Consider the following 27903-nt stretch of genomic DNA (forward strand, 5'->3'; position numbering starts at 1 on the left):
TTTCTCCTATTTATGACTTTATTTTTCTCCTTACTTGAAAAACCAATTCTGTGCTCCTTTGCAAGTAATTCCTATTAAATATAATTCATCCCAATGTGGAAGTCCTTTGTATAGGACTGACATGCTGGATAACCACAGCATGAGGTCTCTACACGTGGCGGATTTCATCAACAGGGAATCCTGCAGATGTCAAACGCACTGCTCATCTTTGGGTTGCAGGATTCAGCCTTTCATTTGCAATAAATGGAATGGGATGCTGTTATTCTTGTCTAAGAAATGTTTTGAGAATGATGCATACAGCAGAACCTCATTAAAGATCATTAACATGTTACTCTCTAGGCATATAGGCTGAAGGTAGACGTGTCACACAAAATTATACACTACCTTCCCTTTTCAGCAAAGCATGTATTGTGAGCTCTGTAGTGAGCTCCTATATGTAACTCAGACTTTATCACTTCCATTCAGGAGACTCCATTCAACATTTCTTCTTCTCCTGAAAGCATTACCATAAATTACAAACATGAAGCTGCCTGGGCTAAATGGTCTAAATAAGTTTAGTTTCATATATTAGAGAGCTATATATGTATATATTATATACTAAACATAATATGTAGAAAAATATATTTAGTTTTTATGGACACATAGAGTTTAAGGCTTAATTTTGCTAGGCTGTACCTAACAAGAAAAACCTCTGCCCTGAGGACCAGATAGTCTCTTTATTCTTATATCACATGCATTGACTCACTTTCTACTGTGCAAGCACACAAATTTCAGAATTACGTGCATTATTATGGATTTGCAACCGAACTTCCTCCTTTGTTCTCCAAGCCCAGCTGAAACGTGTCTTAGGTTACCAGAGGTGCTTCTCCAAAGGGGTTGTGCAGGCCAGGTCTGTGCTACCTGTTCCTTCATTACAAAGACGTGCTCCTTGGGGCCACTTTCTAGCACGTGGCCGTGTCTGACAGTGAGCACAGCAAAGTGTTAGGTGCTGGGAGCAGCGGCTTCTCAAAAACCCATCAGCAGCCTAAAGATGGAGTGGTGAACCAGCAGCAGTATAAAACTTTGTGAACTGCCTTTGACTCGTCCCACTTCTATGTTATTTGGGAAGAAATCCAGGTAACAGCCTGATGGTCTAACATTTAAATTATCAAGGAAACAAAGAAAATGCTGTACTCCTCCGGTCACAGGCTGGGAGTTTTAGTGAAAATCCTGTCTCAATGGTAAGCACAGGAGATGCAGTGACAATTGCATGTAACAGGGATGACGGCACTAGATTGTATTGCCTTCTTGATTTAGTAGATTTGACTTCTACATTTTCACACAATGACCTAAAAGAAATATTATACCCCAGAGTAACTTTGAAATTGTTTGTTTAAATTAACTTTCATTTGGATTTATGCTTAATGAAATCTTCAGAGATGCAGACAGCCCCTCTCTAATGAAATGCTGTATCTTTGAACCAATGAACAGGGTTGCCAAACTGTAAGGATTCCTCTCTAAATGAGTGGGCTTTTATAATGTTACACTTGGGTGGCACAAGCAGAGTGCTAGATGATTAGTTTATGGTCTAGATCATTGTATTTTTATTACACTCATAAAAACTGTGTTTCTCCTCATTTTCGTAATGGCTTCAATGAGCTTCTATACCTTCTAGAGGCACATTAAATCGTTATGTGATGAAAGTACTGATTTAGTGGGGCTAGTTTTAAAGTAAGATGCATGTTTTGAATTCTTATCTTAGTCTGATTGCTGACTGAAAAAGGTGAAACTACGTTAGAATGAATGAAATCTCTTATCATCTTCCTTACATACAAAGAAGGTTCCCAGCTGTGGCCTAAAACAAATGCAGGACAAAAAAGATACAAGTGATAAATCTACGTCTGTCTGTAAAATAAGCTATCTATCAGTTTAATTTTGCTGGTTTTGTGGCATTATGAGTTTTTAACAGGAGGATGGGTGGATTATAGATATTTTTATTTTTAAAATGTTTTTAAGGGGAGAAGAGAAAGAAGATAAAGATTATTTTTATTCCATATAGGCAACTGTAATTTTTTTCCCCACTTCTGTTCAAAATTATAAATAACCCTATTCTGTGCAAACCCTAGATTAATTTCTCTAAATAATTCTAAGCTTGTTTTAAAAGTTGTTTTAATTATGTTGCAAAATGGAAAAAAAAAAGGAAGAGAAATGTTATTTGTTTCTCTATATGCAAGCTATTCTTAAAAGAGAAGACAACATCATTATCCATGAATGGGAAACCTTTTTATTTGATATGTAATTAAAAAAAATAATCCTTGAATTGAATGTATCATCTCATCTTTGCACAGTTTAGACAAAGGCCTTTTTTGTTTACAAAATTTACATGTCAATACAGTTGCTTCTAAATATTTCTGTGAAATAAACATAACCCTTCACAAAAAGCGCAGTTTACTCTTCATTCAGTAATTTTATATGCTAGCAAAAAGACAATGAAAGTTGTATGCAAATATAACATCAATGTACAGCATAATAATAACAGTTTTTAGCGATTATGCTGCTTGGTATTAATTCATAGGAGCCTTTTTGTTCAGCCATGGGCTGTGTTTGGAACAGAGATACGCCAGACCAGAGCATCTCTGCTTGTTTGCTGTTTGTGGGAGGCATCCACCAATCCTTTAGTTGAGGATGCACTGGATTCCTGTATCCTACTTTGTGGCTGGCCTCAATTATTAAGTGATCATGCTGGTGGTGAAGATACACTGTTTTCTTCTGCTCCTGCTGTACCTGTGCTCTGTGAGTGCACAGTCTGCAGCAGGAGTTGGACTTCTACCTCCAGAGAAAAAAAGGAAAGTAAAAGGGGAAAACAGAGCTAGACAAAGAAAAGGAAAAACAAAAAGGAAAAGAAGAAAAAAAGAAGGAAGGGAACAAAAAAGGAAGAAGGGGAGGAAGAAGAAAGAAAATAATGCACATTTGCAACAAATCTTTTGTAAATGTGCATTTGAAGGGACGATTCCCCCATCTGAAATGTTTCTGGAAGGACAGATTTGGTTTGGGTTTTTCCTGCTTTTTCCTCATTACTGTTGTTCAGATGCAACTTCTATGATTGTTTCAGCAATGCAGCACTTTAATAGCTTTTGCTACATGGCAAGCTGTAAAAAGACACAGGGTTGAGGACACAAACAGGTTTCAATACATGTGACTTTAGTAGGTCCATGCTGCTTTAGTATTAAATATCAAATCCCAAATATCTGTATGTTCTGCGAGCATAGTTCAGTGTTCCCTTTGTGGATCTAAAAGTTTGACAGAAAAGCAGCTGAACATGGTACCGGGAACGAGGAGAGATTTTGTGGAAGACCCGAATTGAAATAGCAGGATATTCTTTAATATTTCATGGACGCCTGCAAAACACGGTGCCAGTTTATTCAGGGATTTGAAAGCAGCTGCAGAGTAAAAGTGTCTAATGAAAATGAAATAAATTTCCTGTGAATGGAATAAATTTTGATTGTGTGTCTGAGTGCAGTAATTATACATGTCACGCAGTAATTAGGCAGTCACAATGTGGCCACGGTGTCTTTCTTTGTCTGCAGATGGTCTGGGAGAACGGCTGTGTCGTTATTGTCATGCTGACACCCCTCGTGGAAAACGGAGTCAAACAGTGCTACCACTATTGGCCAGACGAAGGGTCAAACCTCTACCACATCTACGAGGTACCTAAACAAAATATCTGGTTCTAAATGTGACACTAAGTGTACGGGTTGATTTTATACAGGGCAAAATGGGGTTCAAGCTGATCTAACCTGGAGGTTGAGCTGAGGGCTCTTAAATACACTCCGTGTGCCTTCGAGTAGTTTTAGGTTTGCAGAAAATCTGAACACAGTTTTAATAGCCATGTAGTTTCTGCTGAATAAGATCTCATAAATAATGAGCCAAGTATTACAATGAAAAAAGGACAATAATTATGTTTTTCAGATGGTTTTGCAAGTGGTTGAAATATGAAAAAGTGTATCTATATTTTATAGGTAAATAGTATTTTTAGAACTAGTGAAATTTGCCTTAGGAAAGCCATATGTATCTCTTTGTAGAAAAGCCTGTATTATCTTTAGTATCTTTATATCTTTAGCAATTAATGCTATCTATTTTTACCTCTTGCCTCAGTCACAACAGCAAATATATATTTTTCTTTTCTGCTTTACATTTCTACTCCAAAATTTGACATCACCAGTTTTGTTGCTATGTAACGTTGACAATGGCTGTTAGATTTTCCCAGTTGTCCAGCTGAGTCGAGGGAGAAAATAATACCACAATACAAAGAATAGGAAAACGTGAGGAAATACTGTTATTTAAAGTAAAATGGGAACAAACTAATTTTCTGAAAAGATGAACTGTGCAAATAAGCTGCATTTTTTAATGCTTATTTTTCTACGTAGCAGAAGAAGCTGACTTTTAACTTCTCATGTGAATTCAACTCAGATTTTTAAGACCTCTGCGAGTGACCTGGGCAATGCATTCTGGGCATTTCCAAGTAGAAAGCGACTGGAAGTCTTAACATGTTTTCAGGCAGTGTCTTTTGTATTCACATAATGATATGAAGTTTCAACTCAGTGATTTTTCCTTTTGCATTAAAACTGTCAAGAATTTTTCTTACATTTTCAATAGACTAGCAGGGACAGCTAACCCCTTCCTGACAACTACACTGCTTGCTAAACTAAAAAAAAAATATTTTCCCAGCACTCGCCAATTTGCTAATAAAAATAAAACTTTCATGCAATTCCTTCATCCCAGACATCTTACACTTGCAGTCCTGAAGATGTAGCTAGCAACCAAAATTGCTGATCTCCGTTTGTTTCTTCCTGTGGCGTGTAGGTAAACCTTGTCTCTGAGCATATCTGGTGCGAGGATTTCCTTGTGAGAAGCTTCTATCTGAAGAACCTGCAGACAAACGAGACCCGCACAGTGACACAGTTCCACTTCCTCAGCTGGAACGATCAGAGGGTTCCTGCTTCCACAAGATCACTTCTGGATTTCCGCAGGTAAAGCACAAAGTATGACAGTTTCTTTAAGACAATCCGGATCTGAGGAACTAAACTAGTCCTTTTACTTGTCCTTTAAATATTTCTGGTTTGAAAGGGGGTTCCTCAGCCTGTGATGCCACAATGCTAAACTAACACCAAAATCTGCAGTAGGTTGATGTTGAGTGTTGTCTCACGCGTAAATGTTGCCTGGTTTTAAGACGTATTCATTTCCCATTTAGAGATCGATACCTTTCCTCCCTCTGTACAGCCCTTTGGTGCTTCTGTATCCGTTCTGCAACTTCCAGGCTTTTTTATATGTCTCCCCTATGATCCTTATTGCAGGAATCTCACAAATAAATAGTGTAGTATGAGTACACTTAAAAAGAAAAAACCAACGTGGTGGAGTCATATGGAAGTAACAGCATTCCCATGGGAACGTTTGCTCGTAAGGATGAGACAGTGAGGTCTGTAGACCTTCTGTGGCTGCAGGAAGGTGGAAATTTGAGAAAGCAGATGAAAATGTTGACAAAGCATACCCTCTGGAATTTTAAGGGAAGTCAACGTGGCTTTAAAATACAAATATACAAAGGCAAAACCTGTGAAAGTCCTTGCCACCTTCTCTAATGTTTGCTGTGTCTATCTAAATTTTAATTTGAAAATTAAAGCCATGCATGATAAATACTGGACTGAAATAATCTTCATTTGATTGCAAACCGTGCCCAGTGCATCGTGTGTAGGTGTTAGCGTATGCCAGCTAATCCACAGTGATGTGCTTATGGCTAATGAAAAGAATCTCCAGGAGGTTTGGGGAGTTGGTTCTCAATCCGCAAGCGGCCTGTGGGATCGCGTGTTTTCCCCTCTGTACTACAATATTATATACAACCCCCCAAAGTGATTATACGGGGCTCAGTGCTCAAAGGGTCCAAACTTGTTTCTTTCAATACATGCTAGGAGCTCTGACTGATGCCAGAGTTGTGCATCTGCACCTGAGCGGAGAAGCTGGTTGCCTGTTGGCAGAGTTTTACCCTTAAAAATTTAGGACTAAATGCCACTCTTCATCCATCAGTATTCTCATACGTATTGCAAGGCTTCTCAAAGCAGAGAGTCATCTGACATGGTGCAGGTCAAGTAACGGAGTACAGCTGTGCTGAGTCACTAGGAGCTATGGCTAGGTAAGAATATAAGGATATGCTACAGATTCGCAACGCAAAAGTGATAGCAGGGGAAGGAAGCATGGCCATAGGATGGAGTTGAAATTGTAATTGAATATTCAAGGTTTTCTTCTCTGAGTTCAAACTTTAATGTGATTTTTATAGGTTGATTTCCCTTTGCTTGTGGTACCGAGGAAGTTGCCTGTAGTGAATTTCTGTAGTGAAAATTCTGAATTGGTTCTATCAAGCCATGTGAGGCTGCAGCACGGAGCCAACACAACGTCTGATTTTGCTCATTTTGAAGTTAGTGGGAAAGCTGCTAGCAGTTCTAACTAGACAATAAATGAGCCTGTACAGCCAGGACATCTGAAGTTCGGAGCACCTCAACTCCGACTTGCTACAGTAAGAACTGAGGACCCTGCATGAGCTGCAGGATTAGATCCACAGTAAGTCACAGTTCACATCACCAGGAAAGCACTTCTTAAAGTGACATTGTGTAAGGGTTAGATAGCCATGTTGAAGAACTGTTGCAGATACTTTGAAAAAGAAAATTTATAAGTAGATAGAGAAAAGTAGCGGAGCTGCCATTCTTTGTATTTAAAGCCAGTATGGGAATGAACCTGTTAAGATTTAATTGAATTCTGAGTGTTCATTTCATATGTATTCACAGTCCAGTGTAGGGTACTGTAATCATTTGCTACGTGCAGATTTTGTACAATGAACTCATAATACTGAATGCATAGTAAAATTCCGTCTGAAAAGGAATTTTGGCATGCACAATAGCTGGTCTATGAATCTCAGTTTTCTTGGTCATCTGATGTTGCTGTTTTTTTAATGACAAAAAAACCTAATGCACTATTGCTAAAATAATGTATTTGGAATTCATTTATACAATACATGTTTTGCACCTGAAGCTTTCTATTTAAAGTACAAACTCTGCTGGATTACGACAGCTGAGTCATAAAGCCCCCAGAATAAATGTCTGGCAGCGCTACCATACTCATAGAGGGTGGTGCTAGGAAGGGGCTGCTCTCATTTCTTTTAATCTTATCTATGTTTTTATGTGCATTCAGTGTGTTTGTATATATATATGGATATGTGTGTATATTTATATATTCACATACATATATGAAATTAAGCATATACATAACCAACCCTCTATTTTTTATAATTCATCACCAAGAAAAATTGGATTCCCAAAATTACCTTGCCCAGAGTCTGTGGAAATATGGACCTTAAAATTTTTATTGAAGTAAATTTTGCAAGTCTCTTTGAAAACTTGAAAGCTTACAGTTCTCTTACTATGTATCAGTGTTTTAGATGATTTTGCATCTAGCAGATACATTAAACCTTATGGAATAATCTATCGTACTTTCAGAATGTAGGTATAAATTGCCAAAAAGAGATTATTCTATATATTTTAAAAATCTGTACAAAAGACAGTCCCTGAGAGGTGAGGCTACTACAGAAACGACTGGTCAGTTTTAAATGCTTCTGGAGTCCTAATTTCATTTTGAACAATAGACCAATCATTATTGCTCTGGACTAGCTTGTTAGTCATGCACTGATATGTGTAATTAAATATTTCTTGAGCCCAGAGGGAGCACATTTACACTTTAAAGAGGGACTGCTAAGCTAAAAGATAATTAGCATCACATGTGAGGGCTTTGCTTAAAATATATATCTATTATGCTATCACTTCTCGCTGTGTGCAATGGCATTTACTAACACTGCTCACTTTAAAAATGGACAAATTCTTATTTTGCCAGCTAATTAGCGGTTGCCAGTGTCATTTTTGTGATGTTGCAGCTAGTAATATGAGCCCAGTTGCATAGTCACAAAAGTGATCATTGGAAACTGTGACTCTGCTGCAGGGACAATGTGGGAAACCCCTTTTCTGAGCCTCTAACGACCTCTGACCTTTGCTTGCTGATGGTTTGCATGATGATTTCTTTTTCACTCAATGAGCCAAGGGTTGGTTTGTATTACTAATCATTCTTTCTAAGTTAATTCTTCCTGTATATGTATATATATATATATATAAAAATATATATTTTCTTCAACATTCAAGAACTTTGCTTACTGATGAATTTTCAGCTCACTCTCATTAGCCAGAACTAAGAACGAAATGAGATGTTGCTGCACTTCTAAATATTTTCATAAGCTATATATAGACAAAGCTATGAACCAGCTGGATTGAAACCCTTTGTTTTAATGTGTTTCCTGAAATGTGTGATAATGAAAATGTTTGAAACGCCTTCAATAAAACTGACAAACATAAGGTGTCTTTCCCTAACATGTGTCTCTGGCTGTCTGATTTACTGAGAGGTCTGATTTACTGAGAGGTTTAGATCGAGTTTGTCATTGAAATTATATTAGGACTTTGGTAGATGGCTAGTCACAACATGCGAATATCATATTAGTGGTGCCATACAAGGAACAAAGGAACCACACAAGCAGAAAAAGAAATGGTAAATACCCTCCATAGTTACTAGCTTTTATTTAAGATGTTAAATGCAGAAACAACTTTGCTAATGCACATGGTGGGAGGTGGGGGGAGGATGACCAGCTGCACTGCACGTAGGGGAATGCAGACTGACTGTGTCTGATGTTGTTACAGACATTTCAAATATAATTTACTGTACAATACAAAAAATAAATATCAGGGTTTATATTGTGTAGAAGGAGTTGGTCCTCAGATACGACCATCAAGAAATGAATGGTTCATTCATGTAAAAACTCTACTGCAGCTTAAGTCATTGAAATTTTGCTTGGTAGTGCCTGCGTATATATGCATTTATGGACCTACAAATGGTCCATTTAACTTCTAAAGTCAGGTGCTTCTCGATGACTTACCACTTATTTCATAGAACATTGTTCTACTGCATTAATTACTTATATCCAAGCATTATGAATAAAGACAGAATGTCTCTGTAAGTAGGATTTACATCAGTAAGCAAAAGAGTAAGAATTGTGAAAAATTCCTGAATTCAAATGTTTAAAGAATTCATTACAGGAACTTAATATTGTTATCAAGTCCAGTTAGAATCTTAAATAATAAAAAGCAGAATGTGATAATGCAGTTTCATGGGACATCACCAACATCTCTGTAGCCTGTTTGGGTTGAGTTCCAGGTATCCTGACTCCCTGTCAGATTTAGAAGTTTAGGCATCTTCAGGCTATACTGTAAGCAATGTTTAAAGATATATGCATGTTTTCACAGCACAGATGTTAGTGAATAGATGAACAGCCAAGAACTAAATGATTCAGTAGGTTAGTTATGGTTTAAAATTCATAATAACATTGTACCGCAGTTGCCAAATTCCAGCAGCTCACTTCAGTTTAGCAGTCAGGATCCTGTGTAACACTTGTGCTGAGCTGGGGACTATTAGGGGGTCTGGGCACCCCTTGGAAGCTGCCCTGTGAAATGGTTTCACAGGAGACCTTCTAGCTCTGGTAACCTCAAACATCTTACCAAATAAATGGAATGAAAGGTTTTGATTTCTTGAAGCAATGCTTTCCCATTTTAGCCTTTATTCAGCTTGCCTTGATAACATATGTGTGCATATTTTATGGGTTTTTTTGGGCCTGTAACATACTTGACATGCAAAATATATCCTAGAGCAGAAGACAGGGTTTGGGATTTGGGTTTTTGTAAGGCAATTTAAATAGATTTAAACCAATTTTGTGGGCTCTATTCTTAGACTGAATATCTTGGGGTTTTGTCAGCACTGGTTAATTCCTTCCTTGATTTTACATATCAGCAGACCTGTTTGATAGCTGTACTTTCATTGATTGACTTCGGATATATTCTCTTGCCACTAAGAATGTTTAACCAGGAAGCTGTAGAAGAGAATAATTTGTAAATATTAAATATACAAGACTTCTACACTAGAACCAAAGCAGTAAAGCTTTCTGATGGTTTTAGTTATTTTTATCACAATAGATTACATTTTAGGATTTTGTGAGAAGCTTTTCAGGAGATTTGGTATTTGCCTTTCTGAGGAGAACTGGCTTAACAAATCAGCACGCATTGCACAAAGTATAGTGACATAGCCAGTTTTGATTTTGGATTCAGTTTGGTGCCCCTCGATACTTCTTTGAGCAAGCTCATGAACTCAAAGATGGCTGTAAAATTAAAGCATCTCAAGATAATCTTAGTTTTGGAGCTAAGATGAGACATTTGAGAAAAGAGATCGTTTATTTTGCCTAGCCAACAGTGATAACTGAAAACAGGGATGTTTTTTGGGATTTCTACAGTAGCAAAATTTCTACAGAAGCAAACTTTAAAAACGATCATGTATGTAACAACTGCTTGTTGTACTAGCAAATTATCAACCTGACTGTTTCTTTAAAGACTGTTAATATGTACTTTTTCTTACTGCGTATTTTTGACAGTTGGCTAAAGAAACAATAGTAATATGCTTAATTAATTTTTTGTGTCTGTTTTATTTCAGAAAAGTAAACAAGTGCTACAGGGGTCGCTCTTGTCCAGTAGTTGTTCATTGCAGGCAAGTACAATTTCTAAAATAGCTTTAGAGAGATTTGTATGTGTAAGAATTTAATTTTTTTTTTAATGGGCAAATTAAAGCTTTAGATGAATCACTAAACAGATAGTGAGGTAGGCTGAAGGTATTAAATATAATTCAGTTGTTTTTAATGCTAATTAATACTGAGGATCTATTTTAATAACAAAATTATCTTTTCCTGTGATTTCATAGATGTTGTGCCACAATTTAACAATGTATGGCTGTCTTTTCCAATATAAGTAGCACTTCATTTTCATAAATCTCCTTCAAAATGATAGTGATTCCTTGCATCTCCTCCCAGTTCAGTTGTCTTTATTTTATTAACACTCAGTTACGTTTTATTTCTTCTTTGCTTGCTTTCAGTGACCATGGTAAGAAGAGGGCAATGTCAGGGAGTGGAAATCTACCCAGAGATCAAGTGATCCTTTAAGCGTAGATTATCTTTAGGCCTGACAGTCTGATAGATGCACACAAAAGCTATCAGGCAGGTCAATGGAAAACTTTGCCATAATGACACTAATGGTTGGTTTTCTTATTGGATGTTCTGACTTGTAAGGAGAATGTTGCACTTATTTATCAAAAATATTCTTATCGATAAGGAAGACAGAAAAACAACCTTGCTAAGAGGCAGGTTGTTTAACATGGGGTACTCCACTTCGGGTGGGAGTGAGAAGAAAGGGGACATGTTTCACATGTGGCTCAGCAGAATTACCTTCCACTGGAGGCTAGGAAGCCCTCTGCAGAGGTGAATGCTCTGGAGCAGGCTTGTTTGCATTGCATTGAGGAAGCCTGGGAAAAGGAACATTTGACGCAGAATGAAGAACCTTCAAGTTTCTTGCTTTTTCCTTACTGTGATGGATGGAAGTGCCTGCCATCAGCTCAGTAGTTTTTGTTTTTATTGGGCCTGATCGCTGCTTTGTCTCTTATTATTCAGTTTAACTAATAAGATTGTGTCTTTGTTCCTTTCATGGACGCAGAAAAAAAAATTATTACCATTACCTCCTTTTCTCTAAGCAGTGATCTAGTAACTGAAAGAAAAAAACCTCTGTCCACTGAGACTTAACAAAAATTAAGTTTCAAAGCCTGCCTGTAAACAGAATGTAATAACCCGCTTCACGCTGTTCTATTATTTTTCCTTTCATTAATTCTTGTACACAAATTGAGCTATCAATAAAAATAATGGCTTAATTAATAAAACTACATACCAGTCTAATTGGTCACACATGCACCTTTGTAAAAATTTTAGGGAGGGAAAGAAAAAAAGCTTTTACTTAAAGTCTTAATTATGTTTGCTAACAGCAGCTCTAAAAGAGCATCACGCTGGCAATTACACATTGCTCTCTGAAAGGGACACAAGCTGCATTCAGATTAGGGAGCTTTCCCCCTCCCCAGGCTTGGTCTCACATCTCTGAGGAAGGGCTGATGACACACAACAGTTAAAGCTGTTTCTTGGGAATTACATGATAATATTTTTTCTGGTCATTGCAACTAAGGAAGAATTCAAGGGAAAGGTAAAAAGAATAAACAAACCACTCATGATGTATAGTGAAGGAAGACTGCAGTCCCTCAGTAGTCAAATATTTTGGTTCTCAAATGCGTGTCGGTATGCATTCCCTCTGACCACTGTGTTCAAATGCAACCCATGACATTTTGAGACCATTCTGGATAATGTTCTGCTCTAGCTTATTCTGTGGTTCTTGATGTCACATACAAGTGACTCTAAGCTCATTGTATGTGCACTTCTTGAACAGAAGGGTATCCTGTTTTAGGGTTAATGGCTTTTCCACTGTTGTTTAAAATGCTTTCTTGCAGAAACACAACTTGGCTTAAAAAATCATAACAAAGCCCTGTTATCCGTGCAGACTAATAGTTAATCTTCCACAAACAGCTTGCATTAATTCAGTGCAAGCTTTCTCTCCTCTCTCAGTACCATGCTTTAGCCCCTTGTTCTGTCCTCTCCCCCCCATGTGTAAAAGTATAAACATTGAGGGCAGGTACCTGCATGTTGAGTCTAGATACACATTGATAGGCTTTATTTTTTCTTTTTCCCTTTCTGTTGGCAGCAATGGTGCGGGAAGAAGTGGAACCTACATTCTAATTGACATGGTTCTCAATAAAATGGCCAAAGGTGAGAATCGAAAGGCTTGTTACTTCCTCAGTACTGGAAGATGTGCTTGTGTTGCCGTGGCAACACGGGGAACAATATTCACAGAAAATCTGAGAATAAATTAAAGGCAAATTGTACTCCTTCCTGAATGTTCTTAAGTTTTATTTTCATAGCGATTTCAAACAACAAACCCAAGCACAAATGCTTTGTGAATGAGCAGGTGGATTTGTGCTGCTGAGGAGTATTTGAATTTTTAAATTTGTAATTTAAAATAGTTCTTAGAGTTTTTAGAAGATACCTTGGGACTGTACAATCCTTATTTGATGGTTACATGAGTTAGGTGCTGGACTGCTTCATGGCTGTTGCCTGGTTCTCTGTCACCTGGTCAAACAACCATTAACTCTTCATTTTGTGGCTGCCCATTGCCACTAAATTGCCTAGAAGACCTGGTACCAGACAGGGCCTCCTGCGCTGCACAGGTTTGTCTCTTAGGAGGAAAAAGACTGTAGTGAACAGGACAGAGGACTGAAAATAAATCAGTTAATGCTCTGTTCCCGGTTCTGCTACTGCCTGTTCAATATTGAATAATTTATTTAATTTTTCTGTTCCTTAGTTTCCTTATCTGTGAGATGTAATTTTATGAAGTGGGGAGTTATCTTTCAACATAAATCTATACTGTTGTTTGTTTAAAATGAAGTCTGTAGATTCTTTAGAGATTGGGACCATTCCCTTTGCATTTTATTTATTGTTAAATGGTTCATGGTGGGAAGTACTTGAAATACCCTGAAATAATCTTTGTATGTTAGAACTAAACCAAAATTTTTATACTGATACTGTGTCTTCAAAAGGAAGAGGGGTAAAAGTGGGCATGTAAACCTGACCAAGGTCAAGACATCATAGTCACTTTATTTGTGTATTATTGTACCCATTCTTTGTGCCTTCGGCCATGTTTGTATCACAGTTTTGTAGAACTGCATTTTAAGAGGAAGAGAAATCTTATGAGGTTGAAAGTAAATAGAAAATAGTCATTTGCCTTTCTTAATTCTTAACCTGTGTTCTTAAGTCACCTTGATCTGGCATTATGCACATATGTGTATTTAAAGAAAGAATTAGTTGTAAAAACATATGTTAATTTATACAGAGAAACAATATTTAGTTCTTTGAGTTCTAACCACTTTACAGTTGTTTAAACTTTTCTAACATAGACATGTTTGTATATTAGTTTAAAAATACACTCCATGCTTTGCAGTCATCTGCTTTTGCATCTTGCATGTCCCAGTCCTGTGGGGCGTAGCAGGGTCCCATCCCTTTAGAAAGAAGAGTTTAGCATTTTTTTTCTCTCCAGATTCTGTTAACATGTCTCATCAAACATGGACTCAATTTTCTGCCCGCGAGCACCATGTGGAACTGGCTGCTGATGTTAAAAGAAGTTAGGTGTTTGCCTTCTCCTTAGCACTGTACTGAAAATAAATTTTTCAGTGGGATGAGATTAGTTTTTCATGCTCGTTGGAAAACAGGTTTTCTCTCTGTGAAGGAATATGGAGATATTTCCAATGCTTGTTACGTGCCACGTGACAACCTAGTCTTTAAAAATAGAAGCAATGGTACATCGTAAAATTAATGTAGACCTTTGTTAAGTATTTGTTCGGCTCATTTCAGTCATCAGCAATGAGAAGCCATGATGAAAACTAGATTTAAAGTATATGCAATTTACTCGCATAAAGAAGTAAATGAGAAATATTTTCTAGCTTGGGGCTTTCAGGCACTTAAGGGAGGGTTGACTTTGTTGTAAAAGCACTGAAGAATGCCATTTATTGACTCCATTGTACCATGTAATGTCAAATTCCATTTTAAGTGTGGGCTTAGCGCTTCACAATACCAGACAAGTCATGTGAAACTGGCCAGAGAAAGGCGTCACAGGGCTTTTTGGAGATCGGTCACCCCCATTTTGTTCTTGACCTGCTCCCCTCTGCCCATGGGGGTGTGCGACGTGAAATCCCCTGACCTGGTGCTTTGGCCGGGGTTTAAATGAAAGATCAAAGGGCAGAGCGGGCATCTCAGCCCTGCTGAGGTGGGCCTTTCCCAGGCTGTCACACTGTGCGGCCGCCAAAGGTTTTGTTCGGGCGGGAACCGAGGCCCAGCCTGTGCGGCCGGGGCCCTCTTTGTCTGGCCTGAGAAGCTGGAGGCCCAGGTTGAGGATCCAATGTTCATCAAATGATCAAAGGCCTGAAGCCCTGGACATGAAATCTTTCTTTCCATTTCCTTTTCTTAGAGAATGAATTGCACGAGTGGCAAAGAATGCCCTTTCCAAAGCTTTTATGTGGAGTGCGAGGGCTAACTTCAGAGTCCTTCAGCGCTAAACATAAAAATGTAAGTGCACTTTCAATCTGGGCCCAGCTGCAAGGCCAGCATCTAGTAACATTTCTTTCAAAAAGGCTTTTAAGGATTAGGGCCTTCAGTCTTTCAAAAAAAAAAAAAAAAAACCAAAAAAACGGACTTTTAGGAATAAACTTAGAATAATTTGAGTTTCTTGTTCCACTGTCTGGTTTATTAGAAAGTAGACAATAATGCATTTTTAAATCAAAGTAAATAGAGGAGTACTTAGTTTCGGCAGTGGGAAAGTAGAAAGCAATCAATAAATGCCTTGGCTCTTTAGTGGGGGTTTTAATAGGGTGGGTTGAGAAAAGGAGCTCCTTGTTCATGTAATGATTTACTTCCCTGCATTCTCTTAGACAGTTAACTGTAAATGCCTTTGTCATTTACAATTTCTTCTCCTACTGCTCATTGAATTAATGCTAACACTTAGTCTATTAAACACGTTATAAATTCATATCTTCTACTGTCTTGCCTGTTGCTGTCCCTCGTATTATTTTAGATGCTGAAAAACACCGGCCAGGGCTCTGTTCCTAGAGCATAAAGCAGGGGACATCAAAATGGGGAGGGGGTTGTGCTCGACACCCACCATGTCAGTCTGATGGCCCCAGCCCCTTTGAGAAAGCAGGAATGAAATCTTAAAAAAAACCAAAGCACCCTGTGTCAGTGCACTTTGCAGGATGCTATAAGTTGGTGCCAAGGGTAGAAGTGCCCCCTTGGTGTACTGGGAGGGGTGGGTGTGTGTGTGTGCGGTGAGCTGGCAGGAGGGCACACAAGGGCTGGCAGGAACCCTTGCTCAGCAAACACTTTTCTGGCCCCCAGCTGTCTTTGAGAGCCACACAGCGCCGGCCTGCGGGACTCCCTCCGGCTCTGCGCAGCATCAGGAAGGATCTCCTCTTGGGTTGGGTTTTTAATGAATTTCACTGTCCTCTGTGTAGTAAATGTAATGTCTGTATCTGTGCACATTCACTCCAAGCAGCCACATTAAATAATCTTATTAGTTCCTGGAGCAGTCAGAGAACAACAGTGTCTATTCAGTACTATCATTCTTGTGTTGTGTCAGCAAAAAGTTTTAAATGCAAGTGTATCCTTTTGTTTAGTTGTTCCAGTAACTTCATGCTGCTATTGATCATGTAGTTTATTTCTAGATTTATTTTTCTTGCTAGATTCATATGCAGAGTAGTTACAAAACCCTGATCCTGTGCTCATCAAAGTAATAGCAAAACTAAGTGGTGTTGAGTATGGCCTTACAGTAAGACATTTAAAAACTGTTTGACATGTTTTAGCTATGATAATGAATTAACTATGATAATGATTTTTACATGGGTGTTACAATTTTAAGGCAGTTACCAAGTCACCTCTCATTTCCCTGACAGACAGCTTAGGACAAGCTTTAGTTTTAAATGAGAAGTTGAGAAGTGATTTATTTCGACTCCATGTGTGCTTCCATGATTTAAATAAATGCAGAAAATGGTATTGGATTGGTTTTGTAGATAACAATGCTTGCTGGATTTTTGACAGACTGTTTTTCTGAGGCTGATTTCTGCTGAGAATTTCAACATTCTTGTATTTACAAGTTTTATCCTTTGTTACTAGGGAAGATAAGCTGATTTAGATTTAGTCTACTTGATATTCCTTCCTCACCCCAAACTCACAGTAACTCTGAGCTGATCAGGTTTTTTTCTTTTTGTGTGAACTAGAGAAAAATTGAGAATTTTCTCATTTCTTGTCTTTCCTGCAGGCTTATTGTAGTGACTAAAAGTTTGATGTATTGCAAGACATTTTTATTGAGTGTTTCTGGCACAAAAAAGAGAAAAAATGGGATTATGAGTCTTCCTACTTTCATTTTTCTGAACTGAGAAGCTAGGATAGGGTAGATAATAGTTTGATTTTTAGATATTAATCCAGCCAGCAGCTGCTTAGGGTTTGCTGACCATCCATTTTCTTGTGTTTGAACTAGCTGGAACGAGATGAGTCAAAGGGAAGGCGAATATGAATTTTAAAATCCTTTTAAAGTATTGATTTCCGAATTCTAAAACCCAGCAAAAAGATTCGATTTAGTAAAGCTGAACCAACGGTTTATTCTCTCGCATTCAAAAGCTGGGATTATAATTGATGAGCACACACTCTGGCCTGGGCTGGCTGCGGAGGTTATCTCCCCAAGTCCTTTCCTTGCCCCCGCTACCCTATTGTCTGAGGGTCTTGTGAGTCAGCTCCTGAGCAGATGCAGTTTATACCGTGACATTTTAAGGCAAAACAAAAGATTCCTTAATTCGCCTTCTGACTCATCGTGATCAAATGATTTTGGCTAATCTGAACCCTTGCTGAGGTTTTGCTTATCTGCTGTGTGGATTTAACAATCATAATGAAGTTGTGAGGTTAGCTCCTCTCTGAAAGGATTTTATGAAAGAAAATGCTGGCCCATATTCATGTTAAAATGGATTCAATCTGCTTATTTTTGAGTCCTTATGCAAAGTCTGAGAAAATTCTGTTGTTCAGTTGTGCTGATACAAGTCTAGACCAGACTATTTCTGACATGCTCTTGGTGAACAAGGGGATATTTCTTTCACTGAGGATCCAGCTTCTCCCATGAAAATAAAACTTAACATACTGTGTGTCATCCAGTGATTGAAAAAATATGTAGTACAAAAGAGACATTACTGGTGGGATTTTTTTTAATGGTTAAGAGAGCAAAAAGTGGGATTAGAAATAGGTGGTATTCTGGAGAAAAAATCAGGACTTACAAATTCAGTTGTTTTCCTGTTTTAAGTTTGAATTGATCATATAGATGGTCTTTGAGATTTGGGTGAGATAGATTATCATCTCTAGGAAAAGGGGGGGAAATGCAGGCCAGTAAAGCCTAAAAATTAGGGTTTGCTTTGTGCACTGTTTTGCTGTCCACAAGGCTGCCTCAGTTCTCAGCAGCAATAATGCTAACCAAGTAAATCTGAAATGTTGCTATTTCAGTTTCTGATGGAAGCTCTTAGTGTCCATGTAAACATATCATATGTTATAAGGCCGGTTTTTCAAATGAGCTGCATTTATGTATTGTAACTTTTATGTAATGAGTTACCCTGGAAACACAATTAGGCAAATAGTGCTCATTCTTGCAGCCTTTCCCAGCAGATAATTAATCACAGTGAGAGCTGGGCCCCCAGCTACATGCAAAAGTGTATAGGGAATGTGTAAGACAGTTTTTTATGGTCCAGCCTGTGATGCTTAGCGAACTCTCACGATTTAGAACAAGCTGTATAAAACAGTGTTTATTTCCTTCGCAAAACACATTTTTGATTTATAAAGCTTTAAAGCTTTTGACACATTATTGACACTGTGGAGTCATCGATTACTGGTTCATCAAATGAGGATAAAAATGTAGCATGTTCTACAAGCTTCTGTTGTGAAATGAATTAGTGACCACGGGGAAGGTGTTGGTTGCCTGGTGTATGCTGTATGGACTGCATTTTCAGATGGTTTCCTTTATGGCATCTAGAGATTTCAAACAAAAAGAAAACAAGTTATTAATGTAATTTCGTTGGCTTCTTTCTTTTTTATATAGTTTAGTGGTCAGGGATTACTCTAAAAGAGACATATTTCATGAGTTACTTGCTGTTCTGGGATTTTATTGGAAAAGAATTGGGACTAAGAAAGTGTGGTTGTAAACAATCCTAATTATCCAGGGTTTGGGGCAAATGAATTGTGAAGACAGACTGATCAGACATGGGCTATTCCTTGGGAAAGGGAACACGAAGGGGGGTCCCCATAGAGTATTAGAAGACCTTGAAAGGAATGTATTGATGTCAGTAAGCAGCTTGAGATAGTCACTAATTTGAAAACAAGAAGTCATTGACTGAAACTAAGGAGGAGACAAGCAGATAAGGAATTTGGGCGGCATTTTTTCACACAATGGGTAGGTTAGAATATGGAAAAGTGAAAAAGCTGGTCATAGAAGTACTGTGCTATCGGTTTGAGAAGCAGCTAGACAAATGTTTGGAAAAGGAGGTTTATATACAGAGCAAAGAACTACTTTTTTTGTAGCTAATCTCATGCAGCAGTCCATAGAAGGATTTGAAGTATTTAATTGACCAGATGGTAGTCTTCTGGCTGTAAAGGCTACAATGTATGTATGACCTAACTGAAGTGTAATTATTCCACAGCTTCTATAGCTGGACCAGTTTAATCACTTTTAAGGATAAACTTCATTAAAGAATGAATTCATCTTTTGTTTAGGTCACTGCATGTACTGTCTTGTGAAAGCATTGCCACCTACGTGCAACGTAAAATGAAAGTACTGTAAAATGTAGTTCTTACCATTTAATAGATTCATGTGGGTGAGCTACTTCTGTGTCCCCGCTGAAGAAAATTCACATTTTCCAAAGGGGACTCCAAGAATTTTTAGGGCCAGCTGAGGCACGTTTTCAGAAATGTCATCTTTGCAAGCAGCATCTTAACTTTATTCATGTTTGATTCAGCATGTGGGGATGAACTGCCTTTTAGGTAATTTGCCAGTAGTTTCTGGAAGAGGTAGTAAAAGAAGGAAATTGTGTAGAACTCTTATGGGAGCTGATACTGGGGAACACCTTTAAGTAGGCAGTAGCAGCACATCCACAATTCTTGCTACATGTAGAGTTTGTATGTTGTGTGTATGTGTGTGTGTGCACGCCTGTGTAAGTTGAATTTAGATGTGTGCACTGGTATTTTCTAGAGTGACAACAGGTGATTATGGGGTATCTTAGCCTATATAGAATATAACTCATTAACTTCGATTTCTTGCATGTAGTAATTTAGGCATATTCTTTTTACTTTTAACTTGGGGGAGGATGGAGGAAATCCAGATGTAAAAGAGAAACAGTTTCTATACTGTATGGAATGTGATGTGACATATTCTCATGCACAGTGGAAGTGAGCAAGGACTGGTCCTCAAATTAGCATCCATTTGCATTCAGTTACAGTGAGTGGTTTCTGCATGTTTTTTCTCCATTGACAAAGGATATTAGCTTAAAAGCTGAAATGGCAGTAGTGAATTTCTATCCCTGCAAGACTGTTAAAATTAATGTAACCTTAGAAGCATTATTTTCCTTTGGAATTTTTTTTTTAAATAGGCTGTATTCCATCTTCCATATCACCTTCCTTAGGATTGTGTACTGACAAAGCGGTATCACTTACATTTATAAATCTATGACATGCATTTTTCAAGTATTAATGTAAAATGTGTAAACAATAACACACAATGTATACTCTGTGTGTGTATGACTGTCACAATAATTTTCATTGCTTCACTTTCATTACTGTAAGTACTCCCTTCTTCATAGATATGCTTGCTTTGCCCATTGAGTTCTTTTGTTTTGTTTTAATAAAGTAGTGAATTTTTAATTAGGGTCATTGTTAGGTGTATAAAAGCACTTACGTATTTTGTCTGAAATTACAGACAGTTCACTGATTCAGGTATGCATTGGGTCAGTCCCTAACTGCATACACACATGCACACAAATTTGTTCATCTCAGAGAGACAATAAGCTTTTAATGAAAATGCCAGCCTGAATACATTTCTCTTTTTTGTTATCTTTAAAAGTGTGTCCCTCACTAGGTTTTTGCTGACGCTTCTCTCTTTCCATGAAAAGCATCAAATGATCCTCCTGGCCAATAGCAGAACTCCAGCAGCTAGAGCAGCAGACATCTGGATAACTACAAATGAAAATCGCTTTTATTTTTGTAGGTTTTAGCTGTTGTTGAGCTCCCTTTTTTAACTCTAATATTTACAAGTGTTTTTATTTATTGGGCATTCAGACAATGTAAGTTGAAGGAAGAAAATACTCATTTCTTTGCAGCAGAGCACTGTATAAACAGCAGTTACTCTTATAGCACGTTTTTCACTTCCATGGCCTTCCCTACACAATACTGCAACTGGTTTATCTTTTCACTGTGGTTGCACATAGCTTTTTCTTTTGTCTTTTCCATCAAAATTGCCAAACTGGGCAGGTGAGGGAAGAGGGGAAGGCAACAGACACAAAACACAGATCTCAAACACCATTGGATTTGGCAGATTCTAGCGTTCGTGAGCCCGAAACTGCAGAGCAAAAACTCCGCTTTTTTCAGCCCAGGTTCATTCCAGCTAACTTCAGCCATATAAACCATCTAGCATTGAGCATCTCTCCTAACCTAGTTGTCCAGGTCTCCTCAGTCATCAATGGAGAATGATACGCACCTCTGGAGGGTAATTCTCAGGCAAATGAATTGCCCATCAGAGCTTCCCCTCTCTCTCAGCTGTTGGGAGAGAAGATGACTAACTCCGATTCGAACTTCAAGGATGGCTGGAGTAGATGAGATGAGGCTGGGCCTTTGAGACTGAGCTAGTTAGTAAATATTACCGGTATGCCATTAAAACTAATGGTCAGTGAAGAAGTGGTGTTACACTCCCCCTAGTTATGACCCTTTCTTCTTTAATCAGATTGAGTTTGCCCCTCATATGGTGTGATTAAATGTTTTGCTGCAACATTAAGTACTCAATGGGGCTAACACTTGCTGGAGCAGCTACCCGGGCCGTCCTTTAGAAGTTGCCAGTGGGAAGCTGGAGTCATCTAGGGCTTTAGGAGCACTGCAGATCTAATGGATATCTGTGCTACATCCAGCTAGCTTGGGCACTGGAAGCAGCATAGCTACGACAGCATAATAGTCCATGAGTGCTGATTTACCCTCCTAACTCCCCAGGGAGCCTGCTCCTGTTTCTATAGACTGTCACAGCCAGCAGTATAGGTGGGCCCTTTTTGTGTGTTAAGCTCCTGGCAGACCTGGATCTAGTCATCGCCTGTCCTTCTCCGGCCGGAGCCTTCTGTCCTTGGATCTCCACAGCTCAGTTGTCTACCTCCTTTCTAAGGCAAAGCTGAGCATGGAAAAGGGCCAGAAAATGTTGTACTAAACCCAAGAAAGCTTATTTGTCAGAGGCTTTACATGGGGAGGGAAGAAAGGCAGCATAAAGCCGCTGTGCGGAGTTTGCTTTGACCATGAAGCACTGCTTTTAGGCACGAGTCATGCAGTCATCACCCAAACATGAATAACACTTGTAGTCTTCCTAAACACAGACGCGCTGTGATGAGACAGCTCATTGTCCTTGCTGACACTGTGGTTTATGCCCTTAGTTTTTTTCACATGTATTTTTGCTGGTTCGTAATATTACAAGTGATTCGTCCACAGCACTCCCAACTGCCTGCGAATCCTGCACCATGTATGACTCTGAGACTAAAGGGCTGCCGATCAGCAGCATCTTGCAAATAATAATTGGATCTTTTTCAGCTTGTAGCAACGGGAGTGGAAAGAACTGTATTCGGGACTCTTCCTTCGAGATTTTAACAAGCCAGTTTTTAATCTGACCTAACAAGTCCCTTTGCCCTTCAAGGCCTAATTCAAAAATGTATACAATATAATAAATATAAAAAGATGCATCAAGCAGGTAATATCTGAATGAATAGAATGAAACTGAATACTTACTGCTGCAAAAAGAGGCACTTGACAGGTCACTTCTGTATTCCCCTTAGTACTCCATTTTTTTTCTGTTGGGATAAATGTTATTCCCATATAGATCATCGTCATCTCCTTAAGGAGAAAAGCTAACAGTGCTAATAATCCCACATTTACAACTGCTCGGCATGACTCCTACATCATATATCCAGCTTTGTGATCACTTTATGATCGAGGGGAACAGAAAGAGGGCTAAGGAAGGTGCGAAGGGTACTGGGGAGAAACAAAATAAGAGTATCTATCTAGGTCCTCGCCTCTCTAGTGTCCAAATACCTTGTAATCGTTAGTGGATTTGCCTTCAATAACAGCTTACTAGGTAGGAAAAAATGGTGTGTTTTATAAATGACGGTGTGAAACGTAGGGTGAATTTAATGATTTAACCGAAGTGGTGCAGGAAGTCAGAGTCTCAGTCTGAAAGAGAATCTAAATTTGTCTAAACATAGCCCTCTAATGACCAAGCCATCCTTCAGAACTCACAGTAACAAATTCATAGCTGTTCTGCAGAGTTATAATCATATCTTTTTGAGCATATATGTCGGTAGATTTGAAAGTTGTTCCCAACTAGAAAAATCCTTTTTAATTTAATATTTATGAGTGATATGTATTTGTGAAACATTCACAAAGAAAACTCTTCAGTTTGGGTTATTCAAAAAGAAACCCCCCACAAATAACTTCTTTGATGAAGTATTTAAGAATCATTTTATTTTTATAAATATACAGAAAATTCAGAGCATCTAGCATCTAAAATATTCCTTTTAATACAGTGCTTTAATATAAAATTCTATCAGTCTCACAGAATCTACGCTGCAATTTTCATTAGTAATGAATAAAATAGGACTTTTGATTTTGCTTTCAATGCAAGTATGTTCAAGCCTATTACATGAAAAAATAAAATTTCAGTGCTTACTTTAATTAAGCCAAAATTTTCGTACATTTACGTAACAAATGCTGATTGTTATTATAACTGAAAATAAAAACCCCAGCACGTATTCAGGTGCAGAAGCTCTGTAGTTTGCTGAATCTGAAACCCACTTCTTAATGATATGCCTTCATTTTTTCTTCCCAGCTGATATATTAAAAGATGTTACACCTCTCGACAAACTTTGTCTGTCATATTCCTGTACCATCACAGTGACAGCAGCGCTGCTACAATCTGGAAGGGATTATCCTCCACAGGGTGTTTCTCATGTGTCTTGTGCTTATCAAAATAGGTCCCCTGCCATGTTTAGGGGGATGAGAAGAGACAGAAGTTTCCATTATTATAGTCATAAAACTAACATTAGGTAATTCATGATGGTTTTAAATAGTGCGAGCTGCTGGTCACCTCATGGAGCCTATTGCAGAATTTGGCTAGCTTGTTATTTATTGCAAGAGGAAGAGGGAATTCAACTTTTACCTATGTTTTTATGACATGCTGGATGCTCCACTTATGCGACTATCTAAGGGCAAACACTTTAACCCCTTGAGATCTGCTAATCAGGAGCACCAGCTGTTAAGTGCCAGCGTGCATCCTGCATTGGTGCCTGCGGGGAGAGAAAGGGTTGCAAAGGATATGACCCTAAACTTCAGAAACCACTTCTCTCCTTGGGGGCAAAATATAATTCAGCTTGCGTCTTCTCTTGTTTTCTTTTAGTTTATCCAGTTAATGTTCCTGATGTGGGTTGCTGTGCACTTACTGTGAATGCTTCAAGCCTTTAGGAATATGATAGTTAATTACTGAAGTTAAAATCTGGCTTGCAGTGGTGTGGAAGTGCTTTTGGAGGTATTTACTCAGCTAGCTCACTGAGCTGCTGAGGGCAGGGGGAAGGCTAGTAGTATCTAGCTCACAGTGAATTCTGCAAATGCATGTTCTGGTTAAAAAAAACACCACCGCACATTGCACAGTCATTTTTCACAATACTGCTGGTACAACATTAGCTCAGTCTCACACTAGGCTACATTCGTACATTCATTTAAAACAAGCAATGAAATCCATTGTGAAAAAGGAACCTGTCACAAGCACGAGCCAAATTTATTCCCTGCAGAGTAAAATACAGTCAAAAGGTGAAAAGGCAGTTCTTTATTCTTTAAATGCTTCCTCTTTTATCCCCCTCTTCATTTTCAGTAACCAGTAGCACTGTTAAGCAGACAGATAACGTACGTACTGGTGGGGAGAAAAGATAGAAAATATTGCCTTTTTGACATATTTTGTGTTCTTTTTTCCAATTGTCAGTGTTCTCCAGCCTAGTATTTTTAACGTTTCCCCTAGATTATTTGTTGTATGACAATAAATGTGTGTGTCCATCTATTTACTGGACTTCATAGTTTAGTAGCCTGAGCAAAACCACTTCCAATTATGGAATATCCTTAGAATCAGTGGATCAAGTTCTTCCAGCTTTTACTCTAAACCACTGCATCAAATTTAGTTTGTATGTGGGCTTTGCAGATACGCAATGCTTAAAATACCTTAGCAGCATGTGAATATTTTGCAGCCATCTCAGTAAGAGCATGATTTGACCCTAATGTCCTTAGCTGCAATATCCCTCTCTCCCAATGTCATGTAGTATGTGCTGTATTTTTTGTCACTTGAAATGGCTCCAAATCATAAATAAAGCATTATTGGGTACTATAGAATGTTATGGCATACTGTTGTATGCTCAGATTAAAGAGAAAGCCTCAGTGTGGTGAAGAACATGTTGAGTTTGTGTCAGATTTCAACCAAATAATTCCAGAGTTGAAAACTCATGCTGCAAGTAGACACTGAGCTCCTCTCACCTGTGAAGGCAGGTTGGGTTCAGACCCCTCTTTGTGCCTTGAGAATCTCTTCCTTTGTCTGTCTGTGTCACCGGAGAACTTTCTACTATCGCACACATCAGTGGAAGTGAGCTGAATTTACATAATATAACAGCAATCTAGCATAAGTTTGAATAGAAAAAAAGCCCTCATCACAAAATGAGATTTAATAGTGGACTAGCAATATATATTTAAACTCATTTGTTTTAGGCACAATAAGGGAGTAGATGCAGAATAAGTAGCAAAAGGGGGTTTGTTTATGTAGAGAGAAAACAAGTCATGCTGGCTTTATCCTGTGCCATTGATTTCATCCTTTTTCCTGTGAATTTTCTTGTTCAAGATATTTTTCTTCCAAAACAGCTGCCTATCTTTGCAGCACTGAGTTTTGTTGGTCAGCCTCTCTAGGCACTTAGGTAGTTCCCATCACCATAGTATCAGAGGCATTCAAAAATGGAAAAAAGGGGGTAGCAAACTAATCTCTGCCTCTGACCCTCTGGCCTCTCAACAAAACACGTGATTTGGGCAAAATCATACTCACTCTCCTTTTCCGTTTAATTACCTATGGCTGTGGACATCAGAAGTGCTTGTGGGTGACATGCTGGGGGTCATGGTTGGGGGACAGCAATCAGTAAGAACTGATGTTTCAAGGACTTCCACTGGCAAAACACTTCAAAACAAGCTTTCCCTTAATCACATTGGCCCACTAGAACTGTTCCTATGTTCCAGGGAAAGCATATGCTTTGGTGTTTCACAAAATCAGGATTTCATAACCAGGCATCGTTCATACTATTAGGCATGTCATTCCATTAATGATGATGAAAAAGCAAGCATCAGTTCACTAGTAAATGCCTGCAATCTGCATCACAGAAATGGAGGAATTAATTCTTTCAAAGGTAAGCTCAGAAGCCTGTCTGGCCATTAAAGTGTTATTAGGTCTTGTCATGAACCTTTTCCCTTTTTGACCTGAGGCTAAAGTGTTTTCAAATAAAGACTGTCCCTCACTGCAGGGGGGATGTACTCATTTGCAACCACAGGGAAGCCCACATGGCACTCAAGCCTGCCAGCTCCACTGGGGGATCTCCAGGTTCATCCTCGCAGCACACCTTGGAGGCCAGCTCAGGACTGTGGTTAACCTCATCCATGTCTGTTGGTGTCTTAAATTTTTCTCGTATCTTAATTTCTGAAGGAGAGAATGCCTCTTACACTGAGCCAGGATGCTACTGGGACATTCAAATTCCTGGTAATCTAATGAGGCCACAAGTAAGGCTGTTAAGTGTATACAGTACTCACACAGCTCTGCTCCCATGGACATCTGTGGTGGAACAGGAAAATCCCACCTAATGGCAAATGCATGTGTGATACTAAGCACTGAAATGAGCTACCATGTTACACAAGTGCTAGGGTTTACAAAGAGTTTACCTTTACTGATGCTTTCCAGATGATCTGCCACTGCAAAACCTGCAACAGACTTAAGGTGTAATTACTGTCCCTGTTAGCAGACTTTACAGCATATATGAGTATGTATTGCTTTACTCTGTTGTAAGATCTGAGGGTTTTTATTTTAAAATAAAACTTTCTATTTTTTCCAAAGCTCATCCCAGTAAATTCCTGTACAGTTCAGGGGGGCAGTGGAGGAAGAAAAAGCCATACAATGCCCCAACCCATGGTAATCATCAAAAATATCTGTCAGATACTTCTTTTAAATTGTCACTGTTATATTTACTGAATGAATTCATTCAATTTCTGATGCAGCTGAAGAACATATTTTCATCGATATGAACAATGTATTGCAAATCAGTTATTCTTGTAGAGCTGATGTTATTCTAAAATATCTTCTCATATCTTATATCAAAGGACACCAAATTAAATCGTTCACTATTAGTTGCTTTTCTGAATTTTTTTATAAGATGATGCTGAGTTATCAAGCTGAGTTGGGTAAATGAGGAGGTGTATGATGTTTACATTGACATAAATGTAATTACAGTTAGACTCAAGCCCTTAAATTGCAAAAGTTGTAGGAAGAGTGGTAAGCATTGGGCCAAATCTTGTCCTGGGAGCTAAACAAGTGTATGTTCTACATGTGTACAAGTTAGCTATTGCAGCAGCAGTGCTTTAGGTGCGTGGCCTACAAGTTAGGAACCAAGACCCGTGTGAATAGTTGGGGAGATTTAAGTACCTCAAGAAGGAAGTTCCAAATTGGCACAGGCTGGGCCAGGAGATTCCTAGGGCCAGGCAATGGGAAACAGCTGTCAAAGTTCTTATTGAAGGGCCACGGTTTTCTTTGGAGCACACCATTGCGTATCCTTTAAAACAGAGCAGATTTCAGAATTTTAGCTGATCCCTGTCCTTGATAAACCATCTAATGATGAAAGTGTATGTACAACAAAGGAGGGACCTGAGGTGTGCATCCTTCTAAGCTTCAGAAGCTGTGGACCCACATCTGCCCTCGGAGAACGCATGGACTACCA

General features: G+C 38.6%; 1 protein-coding gene across 1 annotated transcript in view; it reads left to right on the forward strand.

Moving 5' to 3' along the window:
* PTPRN2 (protein tyrosine phosphatase receptor type N2) overlaps positions 1 to 27903 on the forward strand; it is a 663741-nt gene that overhangs the window by 624589 nt on the left and 11249 nt on the right. Inside the window, exons 18-21 of the mRNA XM_055804928.1 lie at positions 3567 to 3686; positions 4843 to 5009; positions 10600 to 10653; positions 12735 to 12799. Of these exons, the coding sequence (XP_055660903.1) occupies positions 3567 to 3686; positions 4843 to 5009; positions 10600 to 10653; positions 12735 to 12799 (406 nt within the window). The remainder of the gene's footprint in view (positions 1 to 3566; positions 3687 to 4842; positions 5010 to 10599; positions 10654 to 12734; positions 12800 to 27903) is intronic.

The sequence above is a fragment of the Falco peregrinus genome, chromosome 5, assembly GCF_023634155.1.
Source record: "Falco peregrinus isolate bFalPer1 chromosome 5, bFalPer1.pri, whole genome shotgun sequence".
Classification (NCBI taxonomy): Eukaryota; Metazoa; Chordata; class Aves; order Falconiformes; family Falconidae; genus Falco; species Falco peregrinus.